The 12,061-nt window shown below is 38.1% G+C and overlaps 1 protein-coding gene across 3 annotated transcripts; it reads right to left on the bottom strand.

Annotated features, from left to right (window-relative positions):
• Positions 1-3,844: 3,844 nt before the first annotated feature.
• LOC113572427 (HIG1 domain family member 1A, mitochondrial-like) lies at positions 3,845-9,822 on the bottom strand. 3 transcript variants are annotated; one of them, XM_027001965.2, is made up of 5 exons: positions 9,673-9,822; positions 6,017-6,115; positions 5,371-5,505; positions 4,208-4,226; positions 3,874-3,997 (listed from the first exon to the last, which is right to left on the bottom strand). In XM_027001965.2, exons 1-5 carry the CDS (start codon positions 9,689-9,691, stop codon positions 3,976-3,978), a joined length of 294 nt encoding a protein of 97 aa, XP_026857766.2. In that variant the 5' UTR covers positions 9,692-9,822; the 3' UTR covers positions 3,874-3,975. The 3 variants fall into 3 exon arrangements, with proteins under 3 accessions (XP_026857765.2, XP_026857767.2, XP_026857766.2); XM_027001964.2 differs by lacking the exon at positions 4,208-4,226 and having other exon boundaries at positions 3,845-3,997; positions 9,673-9,820; XM_027001966.2 differs by lacking the exons at positions 4,208-4,226; positions 9,673-9,822 and adding an exon at positions 9,431-9,529 and having other exon boundaries at positions 3,845-3,997.
• Between the last annotated feature and the right edge of the window lie 2,239 nt (positions 9,823-12,061).

Here is a 12,061-nt window from a genome sequence, read left to right as displayed (position 1 = left end):
AACTTGAAAATGAATGACAACCTGAGGTTGATTAACAGACATTCATTTAGAAAAAAATGAAAGTTTAAAAAACAAAGATTACTGACAGAATTATTTTAAGGTAAGGGTTTTCAGAACCGATGTTCAGTACTATGATCTCAAAAATAATATGGCCCTCTATAATCAATTACTAACTGATTAAGCCAAAAACAACAGTACATAGTAGTGTATCAATACAATATTTTCACAATAATAATAAGAAGAAGTAATTTATATAGCGCCTTTCATAGATACAAGGTGGCTTTACAATGACAGAGATGGAGGAGAGAAAAAATTGACAACACCATAATTAACAAATACAGATAAGAAAATAAGTTATTAAAAGTGTTGGGAAAAGAGGTATGTTTTAAGTTGAGATTTGAAGGAGGAAAGTGAGGAGCAGAAACGCAGAGATTGAGGTAAAGTGTTCCAGAGTTTTGGGGCCATGACACTAAAGGATCTGCCTCCATCCCCAAGTTTAGACACCAGTCTAAACTTGGGGATGGAGAGGAGACCTGCATTAGAGGACCAAAGTGTACGGGTAGGGCAGTAAGGGTGTAAGAGTTGAGCTAGATAGGGAGGTGCTAGACCATGCAGAGAACATTGAATGTATGGAGGAGGATTTTGAACTGAATGTGTTCAGGGATGGGGAGCAGGTGTAAATTATGTAGACTAGGGGTAACGTGGACTGATTTCCTTATATGAAGCAGGCTTCTTGTGGCTGAGTTTTGGACATATTGAAGTGAGCAGATGGTTTTGTTAGGGATGCCAGTGAAGAGAGAGTTACAATAATCAAGACAGGAGGTGATGAAGGCATGAACCAGAGACTCAGCATCGTGTGTGGAGAGCATGGGCCCAAGCCCAGCAATATTACGGAGATGAAAGAGGCTTTTTTTTTTTTTTTTTACCAGTGACATGACGTGGGGTTCAAAAGGGTATGCCAAGGTTCCTAATTGTGGATGAGGAGCTGATCAAGACACCATCCATATTTAATTTAAAATTGGAGAATTTTGATATTTTGGTCTTCGGGCCAATAAGTACAAATTCCATTTTATCAGAGTCTAGTTTAAAGATGTTTATGCTCATCCACTACTTAAGATCTTGGACACATGACAGTAAAACAAGAGGTGGTACGGTAGTGTAAGCCTTGGTATTAATATAAATCTGAAGACCATGCCTGCGGATAATCTGACCAAGGGGTAGCATATTGTCACGCAACCATCCCCAGTCCATGACCACAACTCCCGTCTTCCCCGGCACAACCTCATCAGGTCCTCATCACCAGTTTACTAGTGTCACCTGTATTGCACCTGTATTGCTTTTCTATCACGAGTACTGAGCATGTCCAAAATATATCTGGCTATTACCCTTGCCTGTTTCAGTTTATGTTTTATACTTTTTTTGCTACAAATAAAATCCGGTTATCCGCATGCATCTGGCCTGGTCTCAGATCTCACACATATAGATAATGAACAGGAGAGGGTCTAGTACAGATCCCTGGGGAACACCATGAGTGACAGTATCACTGTGCGATTTGTGTTTACCTAAAACAACATAATGTTTACTATTTGAAATATAGGACGAGAACCATTCAGGAACCATGTTAGTAATACCAATGGTTGAGAGACGGGCAATGAGTATGTTATGGTTAACTGTGTCAAATGTGACATGTAAATCTAGAAGGAGGAGAATACTCAGGTCACCAGAATCAACAGAGTAGAAGATCATTTAGAATACGTAAGAGGAATCTCACAGTGCTGTGCATGGGACGGAAACCAGATCAGAAAGGTTCAAATAGAGCCTGTGTATTTAAGAAAGACTGCAGTTGAGAAGCTACAACTTTTTCTAATACCTTGGCTAGAAAGGGGAGATTGGAAATGGGCCAGTAATTATCAAGAAGTACTGCATTAAGTCCTGGTTTTTTAAGAATGGGAGTTATATCTGAGGTTTTGAGAGCTGAAGGAACACAACCTGAGGTAAGGGATGCATTAATGAGATGACTGATGGGAGCAGAAATAGCAGAACAACACTTCTTACGAAGAGTAGTGGGGGCAGGATCAAGTTGGCAGGTAGAAGAATTGGATTTTGTTATAATATCAGAAATTAGGGAAGGTTGGGTGAGAGAGAAGGCAGAAAATTGTTCAGCAGCAGGGGTGAGAAGGGTGTCCCCATAATTGTATGTAGGGAGAGCAGAGGGGAAAAATAATTCATTTTGTTTATTTTTTCATTAAAGAATCTAAGAAAACCTTCACATTGTTCAACAGAACCAAATGGAGAGGAAGATGGAGGCTGAAGGATCTTAGTAATAGTGGAAAATAGTTTTTTGGGGCTTATGTCCGGGACCACGGATAACAGAGGAAATAAATTGTGAGCGGGTAGTATTTAGAGCTGACCTATAATTATGCATATGGTCAGAATAGGCTACTTTACAGTCAGACCAGTTCTCTTATAGAGGCACTCAAGGTGCCAACCTTTGGTTTTCAGGGTACGTAACTCAGGGGTAAAAGTACGACCAGAGGGAACCTACCTGGACTTGAGAGGTGCTACCTGTTCAAGTAGCTCAGAGATGGAAATGTTATATGTAGAGAGAATATCATCAGGAAAGGACAGTTTTGAAACAGACATCAGGGGAGAGGAGTGGAGATTAGAAGAGAAAGTGAGAGGGTCAACAGCTTTGATATTACAGAAAGAGATGAGTGATTTAATGCATGGCCGAGTGACTGAGATGCTAGCAGTGGCTTCAATAAGTTTATTATCAGAGATACCAACTAGCAATCCAGTAATGGAAGTAATATCTAAACCAGAGGAGCAGATTAAATCTAATGTGTGACCATGAGAGTGGGTAGGAAAATAAACATTTTGAGTCAGAGAAAAATAGTCAAGCACAGACAGGAACTCAACTGAAAATGAACAATCAGTGTCTACATGGTTATTAAAATCCCCTAGCACAACCATCGCTGAACACATAGCACTGGCCAGAGTGAGAAGTTCACTGAATTCTGACAGAAAGTCTGAAAATGTTCTGGGTGGTCTGTAGATTAACAAAACAGTACTGGTAAGGAAATGCTGCAGAAAGTTTTCTGTACCCTTCTCCCAATCTGTGTCTCGATACAATCCTGTTTTCAGAGGTCTACAGACAATTCCTTGGATTCCATGTTTTGGTTTGTGCTCTGAAATGTACTGTCAACTATGGGACCTTATACAGACAGGTGTGTGTCTTTCCAAATCATGTCCAATCAACTGGATTTACCACAGGTGGACTCCAATCAAGTTGTCGAAACAACTGAAGGATGATCAGTGGAAACAGGGTGCACCTGAGCTCAATTTTGAGTGTCATGGCAAAGGCTGTGAACTTATGTACATGTGATTTTTGTTTTTTTTTAATTTTTATTAAATTTGCTAAAATTCCAAACAAATTTTTTTCACTTTGTCATTATGGGGTATTGTGTGTAGAACTTTGAAGGAAAAATCAATTTAATCCATTTTGGAATAAAGCTGTAACAACAAAATGTAGAAAAAGTGAAGTGCTGTGAATACTTTCCGGATGCTCTGTATTGCTCAATGCATATCCCTGGCTTTGAGTTGTACCTAAATCAACTTTAGAATAGTCCCAGCTCACCTGACTCCTGAATCCAAATATACTAGATGGTTTTGTTTCTTTGTTATTCTATCTATACTTCCTTTTATGTTGGGAATGTTAGATGCACTATTCATATCTGCATTATACTGTAACCTAAAGGTACATTACATTTACTTCTTTTTATTTTTAGTGCACTAAAGGAGTTTAATTAACAGAGTTTATACCTAATAAAAACACACACGCACATTCATTGTGTTTTAACAGTCACAGTAATGTTTATTAAAAGTGGAAAATGTCAATGTCAGTATGTAAAATTCTTGTTCCTCAGAATCATTATTCCACTCATTATTCCTGGTTTGCTGGGGTCCAAGTACTGTTTATACATAGAATATATTACACCTGAAAGACATTAGGAAATAGTTTCATTTACACCAAAAGTGAAAGATCAAACAAATAATTAATGACATGCAAGATAACACAAATATCAAATGGATGCATCCACAAGGCAACAGCAATTTTTCAGACACATCCACATGCTCTGTCCACAAAAGATCTGGTAAACTGTTATATAAACATAAAGGTGGCCTATTAATTAACACCATCTCATACCTCATCAGCCTTAAGACTGCTGCATGGCAGAAGACAATAATGGTGCTTATTTTTAAGGTGCAAGTCCAGCAGGAGCAAATTATTACAAGTACCAGCAAGACTCCTCAACTTGACTTTAAATAGGACAGTTCCATTTAAATCAGCAAGCCAGCTGTTTGCTGAACTCAACTATTAGAGCATTGCAATCATATATGTGAATGGGCATTTTTAGGCTTTGTTAAGGCACCATACAAAATATATTTTAGAAGGTAAAGTTCAGGTATCCTCTCTGGCCTCTTCTGTGAAGCTGCTACACACACATATACTGAGAAACAGCCTGACCAGTGTGTAGAGCATGTACGTAACTGGAAAATTGTGACGTCTGTAAAGCCTATTAAGAATTTGTATGTGACGAATAAACCAAACTTGAAACTTGAATGGTTAAAGCAATACCTAAACAGAAACAGTGAACGGCTATTGTAGAATGCAAATGTCAACATGAAAGGAAAGCCGAATCCTGGACATTTTAGGCATTTTATTAATCCAGTCTAGACACATAGGTCCAAAAAAGAGGACATATATAAGAAAAATAAGACATATGGTCACCCTACTAAGGCACTACCCTTACTGTATAATGTGAGTACAGCAGTGCTTGGTGGTTTTACATGGAAATACTGTAGATAAAACTGATCCATTTTTAAATATAAATCAACAGATCTGAAATAAAACAAATTTTTTTTAAGTGAAAGAAAAAGAAAGCATTAAGAACCCAGATAATTGGTACAATTGCCAGATCCACAGAGGGCTTTTAGATTATTAATTATAGAAATTTAGATTATTCAATAAATTAAAAAAAGATAACTGCTGCAGTTCTTCATTGGGTTCATGGTAGTACAGTAACCTGGGGCATTCCATTTTTTAAATTTTAAGGATCAGTAAAGTAGTACCATACCCAAGGCCCCCTGAGATGGTGAGGCAATACTAGAATTTAACAAACACAATGAAGGAACATGCAAAATTCCCCACATGGTATTGTTCCAGATATAACAGTAACTGTGCCATTTTGGCTTTTTTATTTTAAGAATTGTTATGGTGTTTGGTGATGCACATATTAAATGGTTAAATATCACTTCAAGAATAAATAAAGGAGATGAGATTATTTGGACTATAAATATTGTTCTTACCAAGTGTCATAGCTCCAACCACAAAACCCTGTGCTTTTACACGCATGTGAATAAGATGTATCGACATTTTGGTGTCACCTCGCGATTTCATTTTATACAATCCATAGGCGACTACTGCAAGGAATCCAGCCATGCCTGAGACAAATAGCACAACATGATCCAAAAGGCACTGGATTTAGATTAGGGGTGAATACTGGCTGCAAAGCATCAGACACAACTACACTCATCAAAGTATGACAGAGTATGTAAAAGTGTAAATATTATTTCATGCTGTAATGCTAATATAGGGCTAATCCGATGAAATAGTCTGTCCATGTAATAGCTTTCAAACATAAACATTGCCTCAAAGGACATCTGTACTGATGGCAATCTATAAAAATGAATGTCATTTGTTTTTCCATTGCTGCTCTGGCCATTTTTGTGCTGCTCTGTTACCCAACAGCACAAGAACATATTTTTCATGGTTATTCCGTGGATCTTGCCCATTTCGCACCAATTTTTCTGCCACAATACTCACGCATCTCCCAGTGGTGTAACTGTGATGTCAAATCCAAATAGGTGTATTATCCTGAAATGTAATACTCGAATTTCCACAACTACATGACAAACATTATAGCTAACTAGCTTGTTAATGTTAGCCACCTACCTATAGGTACAAATGGTGACTCTTTCGCTTTTCTTACTAACTTTGAAGAATGCTCTTCATCAGCTGACCAGTTTTTGTTGGAAGACATTGTGTACAGAACTGTGGAGAAAGAAGTCATTCTTATTTAACAATGTCATGAAACACTAAATAGGTAGCTATTTATATAGCACAAAATAAAATAAAGACTAGTCATTAGTTAATATCATATTCAGCTGGCAAACTGCTCTTGGAGAGGAGGTTCGGTCCATCGTTGGCAAGTAGCTACATCATTCAGATATAGCATGTATTGGCAACTGCCACTTTGTGGAAGGCTCCTGCCATTAATATTTGTTAATGATTGCTGCTTGTTTGTGGAACCTGCCCTTCAGAAACAGTACCTGCATCATAAGCACTATATGGCCATTCTATTCACGACACTACACAATGGTTTTCAGTAGTTCTGTGTACTCAGGTATACTTTTGTTAAGATCAATGTGCTTTAAGATAAGAAAATGCTGTTTTTACAAGGCAGCTGTGCGGTCCACTTGTGGGAATATGCTTCTATGATGCAGCTACACTACACACATGCTAAAAGGTAGTCTGACCAATGGTTGCATGCAAGGAATGTACCACTTTATCAATCAATTGTGGCATGCCAGAAGGTGGGACCTATAAAGAATGGTCAAAGCGATGCAAAAACCTGTGTTGCCAATTTGACAACTTTGTCACTAGATTTAGAGACATTTCAGACTGCTTTAGCAAGCTATTTTCTTCAAAAAAGCACTTGGTGACAAATCTAGTGACTTTTTGTATTAACCTAGCTACTTTCCATAGAAGTAAGTCACTACTGGCATGCGAGCGAGAGCCACACCCCTCTGTTTCTTCTTTGTTCGGTGAGTGGCAGAGAGGCGGATCAGCTCATTCATCCTGCACAGAAACTGAAACATGTGAATGAGCTGTGCATGTGCAAACAGCGTTCACTGTCGCTTCTAACTTTCTCTCTCAAGATCAATTTACACGTAATTATTGCCACAATCACAGCACAGCCTTTTATTATGTACAGGTGCATTTAAAAAATGTGGAATATTGTGAAAAGGTTTTGGTTCATAATTTAATTCCAAAAGGTAAACTGTCATATTTTTTATTCATTACATGTAGTGTTTTACTTTTGATCATACAGCTCATGAAAATCAGAAATCCGGTATCTCAAACTATTATTTATTAATATTTCATTTCAAGTTTCAGTAAATTACTATTCAAACAGTATAAAAAATGTGCATCTCTCGGTCTAGCTCAGAACATGCAACCACAATCATGGGAAAGACTGCTGACTTGACAGCTTGCTGAAGACAATTATCGGCACTCTCCATAGAAGGTCATTGCTGAAAAGGCTGGCTGTTCGCAGAGCACTGTATCAAAGCAGATTAATGAAAAAATGACTGGAACGGGGAAATGTAGTAGAAAAAATGCATGAGCAGCAACAGGGATGACAGCAGCCTTGAGAGGATTGTCAAGAAAAATCAATTCAAGAATGCGGGAGAGCTTCACAGAGTGGACAGAGGCTGGTGACAGTGCATCAAGAGCCTCCACGCAGACTTCTCCATGAAAATAGCCACTACTTCTACACTTCTAATATCAAGTGTAGGTATCATGCCAATCCAGCAGGAGGCAGCACCATCGGCAACGCATAGAGCAGACTTGCATCAAACGGAAGAAAGGCTAAAAGCACACACAATTCAGGTGTTTTAAATACCTTAATCAGCAGAACTTATCTCATTCTGTTTTTTGCTTGCAAAAAGGTTAGACTTAAAAGAGGGGCTCTGTCATCTCTATTGCAGGTTCTTTCTTCACTTAGCGCTACGTGGACAGTTAAAAGCAAATTGTATTTCTTAATTAAAATAATACAAGTAACGGTGGAATCTAAACTAACGTCTGATCACTGTTACCGTGGCAAGAGATTCACCACATTACTTTTAAGCAAGCGTGCGAAGGCATTCACGCGGCTTGAAACAAAGGCGATCAATTCCCTCTTGTTAAACTGCAGACGAAACTGGAAATTTGGCGCTAGAAAGACGATTTCCAGCACACCTGGATGACGTCATGTTTTAACAACAAAGGACCAGCGGTGGAAATTCCCTCCATTATTCTAGAAGAATTCAGTGAGGACGACCATCTAGGATAATCACCCTAAATCAACACGTGAGACTTTAATATCTGGGTAAAGTTTATTAAAAGGGCATAGTTTATCTGCACTGCCCCATCTCATTAACTGACATGGGTGAATAGTTGAAACGCTGTTTTAAATGTATCTGTTTATTCCAGTCATCTTTATTTAGATATTCTTAACTTTCAGTGTGTACCACTCCTCTTTGCATGCAAAATGTTTTTTCTTTATTAAAAGTTGTGTATTCTTCATTTGCCTAGGCTCAGACACACACTGACCTTATTGTTGGTTAGTAAAACTAGCGCGATTATCCTTTGTTCTACAATTACGTTAGAACAAGCCAGCTGAGCTCATTAACATACAGCCACGTTGCTTTGCTGTTTAAACTCTGCAACATTAATTTCTCCATGGGAGAACCAAGAAAGCAAGTCCCACCTCCCTTCTCAGGCACGGATGCTTTGCGTGCATGTAGGTCTGCACACGCTCGTGATACACTTTTCTCCAGTTTTAGTCTTTAGATTGTTTAACTGTAAATATACTAATTGATAGTATTTGATTTAGAATAGGTGTATTAATAAATGTACAACCTATTCAAAGCAAGTTGTCTGTCTTGATATTCCGCTTGTGGTTGTTGCCAATATCAAAGAAATCACTGTTGTATACATCCTTTTAGTGATCAAATGATTAGTTACTTTTAGTTAAACACTAGTGATTCTGATTTATTTTTTATCCGGCTTAATGGGACTGATTGATGCATTTTGAGAGAGCGCGAGAGAGGATTAGTAGCTGAAACCCCCAATATAAGCCACTTCTGAAGCAGAGAGCGTCAGAAGCGTCTTACCTGGGCTAAGGATAAAAAGAACTGGACTGCTGCGCAGTGGTCCATTTGTGTTCTCTTTGTAAATTTTGCATTGGGAAATCAAGGTCGTGGAGTCCAGCGAAACAGTGAAGATGCACAGAATCCAAGGTGGCGTGCTCGAAATGGCATACTACATACATCATATTGACAGCAGTACATGTGTAGTATGCGACCAAAATGAATTTTTCCAGTACGTGAAAGATACCGAGGTGGCGTACTACTGAAGTCAAATATTCCAATACTATATTGTATCCCGTCATGAACAGGCGGAAAATCTTTCACATGTGGACGGAACTTCATACGTTCGTGTGATCCCGTGGTATAGTTTGCGTTTGTCGTATACTGGATACCGCACACTACTTGGGGGACCAGTATGTAGTAGGCCAATTCGAACATAGCCGTTTTTAGGTACCTGTCGTCAGAGGCTGGTGCCACAATCGCGAACTGGCACTTGTCGCTACGTGTAAACTGATAGATTCTTGAAGGCGTAGCAGCCACTTCCTGTTATCGCATGCCAAAGAAGGACCGAACCATTACTTTTCGTCATCTAGCTAACTTACGTAGGTTAACTATAGACTCAAATCCATGTGATGACCTTCTAAAGTAGCTAGTAGAAAATCGAGCGTTAGCTAACCTAGCTAGCTTGTTACTTGCCTTCGTAAGTAGACAGCATACGTTGCCACGTTTGTCCTGTAGCTTTAGCTAATGTAAAAAGATCCTGGTGCAGTTGTAGGTAGCCACAAGTGAGAATGAGACAATATATCACGAGGTTACATAAGCCACCAGTATAAGCATTTATTATAAGACTGCAGTACGTCATAGCTGTCTTGGCCACTATCCAATCGGCTACAATTAAAGACATTTACAATACAGTAACATTTATTCTGCTTCTTTAGTTGTGGCTACCACCAAGAGTGCTGGAGCGAAAGTGATAATTCATTGTAAGGGTACAAAACAAAATTGTGTTGCTATGTTTGCAGTGAGGGACAATATAGCTTACTCGAGAAAGGCCCTTAGAATAAACGTTTTTGAATAATACCGGAAGAGATTACATAAATCAGGCAGATAATTAGCTTCTCTTGTAAAATAATGCAATTTATCCATGCAATACGCTGGGGGGCCTAGACTGATAGGTGTCAGTGTCGATCTCAAATCGAAGGAATTCAAAGATTGATTACCAAATAGTTTCTAATGACCCTTTAGGGCGGCTTTTAACAAATCATTTAAACTGAAAATATCTCTAAATTTTAAGATGGCTATTATAAGGCACACAATCTAGGGGGATTTACTATATTGAACCTATTACTTTTTCACTTAATACTCGTATTGGGAAGGTTACTTTTAAAATGCATTTCACTACAGATTACAACACATCACACTGTACTAATAGGTCTTCAAGTCATCATCTGCCTTGATTAGATCATTTTAGCTGTAAAACATAAAGCACATGTGATTTCTGAAGCACCACAAACAGTATGCCAATACTTAAGCTATAAGGAAATTAAGGAAATTCATCACACTTCATCTGCAATCGTTATTTCAGCAACCCCTGCTGATTGGCGATCTAATAAACGAGAGCAAAAAAAAAAGTAATCTTTCACTATTTGATAAACACCTAGAAGGTTTACTATGAAGCATACCACATTGTAACTAAAAACACTAAATTATCCATGTCTCCAGCAAGGGTGCAGGATAGTCATCTCCAGGACTTCTGAACAGATAGTGGGATATGTGGAAGAATCCGAGGCCTACTTTATACCCAAATACAGATTTTCAGTTAATAGGAGAAACTGGATCCAGTTAGTAAAAGCCACCAGGCTCCTATCCCATGTTCTACCTGGAGTGTTACCAACAACCTTAACACATCAAGTCTGAACAGTGAAATGTTTTCTAATATTTGGCCTCACAAACACTGATTATGATACCCATATATTCTTCGTTTCACTAAAGGCACATTTTTGAGAACCAGCACAACCTGTTGCTCTCTGCTACTTCAGTTATTCAAAGCTATAGAGCAGCCTTGGAACAATATTTGGCAGAAAAGTGCATGTAACACCCAAATAAGCGGGAAAACTAACATTTGTTTCCTCAAATTTCTCCAGATAGTAGACTTTTTTTTATTATTATTATTATTATATCATAAAGAGGAAAACCAGTTCAACCTTAAGAGACTGGGCTGGAAACAGTTAGTTCTCATGATGATCTCTTGATTCATCATTTGTCAAAATCATTCACTATTTAGATGTTTTGGACAAAAACTGAGATATAACTCAAGTTTGAAAGTATGTTTTAGCACTTAATCAAAACTCTTGTTGACAGTTGGTGGCCAACCTATGTTTTGGTGAAAACACAGCTTATGACTGGAGCTTTGCAATGGAGCGTTCTACCTGTATGTTAATTTGAACAGACTAATGACAGTGGCCTGGAAGTGCAAATAAAATTAACAAAGGAGTTAATGACAAATAAGAAAGTATTTAAAAAAAACAAAACAGAAAGTAACAGAAAACACAACAATAAATGTGAAAACTCAATTGCTTATAAGCGATTTTTTTTCTGCTGTGACTTGCATATAGCAGAATGTCAGACATGCCCCTTAAGTCTTTCCCTAAAATAGGGTTGCCTTATAGCCCGCAATCGTCTTTATGCTTAAATTAGGACAACTGTCCAGAACCCGATGGAAAATGGTAGTCAATCGGAGTATATAATAGTAAAACATTAACCAAAATCAGTTCGATTTAAATACTTAAAAGTCTTACTCTCTCATTATAAATTTGTTCGTATTACTATATGTTGTTTAAGTTTCTGTAGTTGTGAAATGTAATGCCTTTGTAAAATTTGGTTTAAACCAGAAGTGTTTGCTACGTTCATCTAATTCGGAGGGCCCACCCTATCTTGGCCGCAATTATGCATTGTTTAAATGTTTCCCTCTCTAATAAAAATTATACTAATAACCGTATTAAGCTATTCCTGAAATGAATCAGGCAGTGCTCAGTAATTCTTCCGAGACTGCCGCTGAGACCCAGTATTCTTGACAATGATCATT

Source organism: Electrophorus electricus, chromosome 20 (assembly GCF_013358815.1).
Source record: "Electrophorus electricus isolate fEleEle1 chromosome 20, fEleEle1.pri, whole genome shotgun sequence".
NCBI classification, from domain to species: domain Eukaryota; kingdom Metazoa; phylum Chordata; class Actinopteri; order Gymnotiformes; family Gymnotidae; genus Electrophorus; species Electrophorus electricus.
This window is presented reverse-complemented; position numbering and strand designations above follow the sequence as displayed.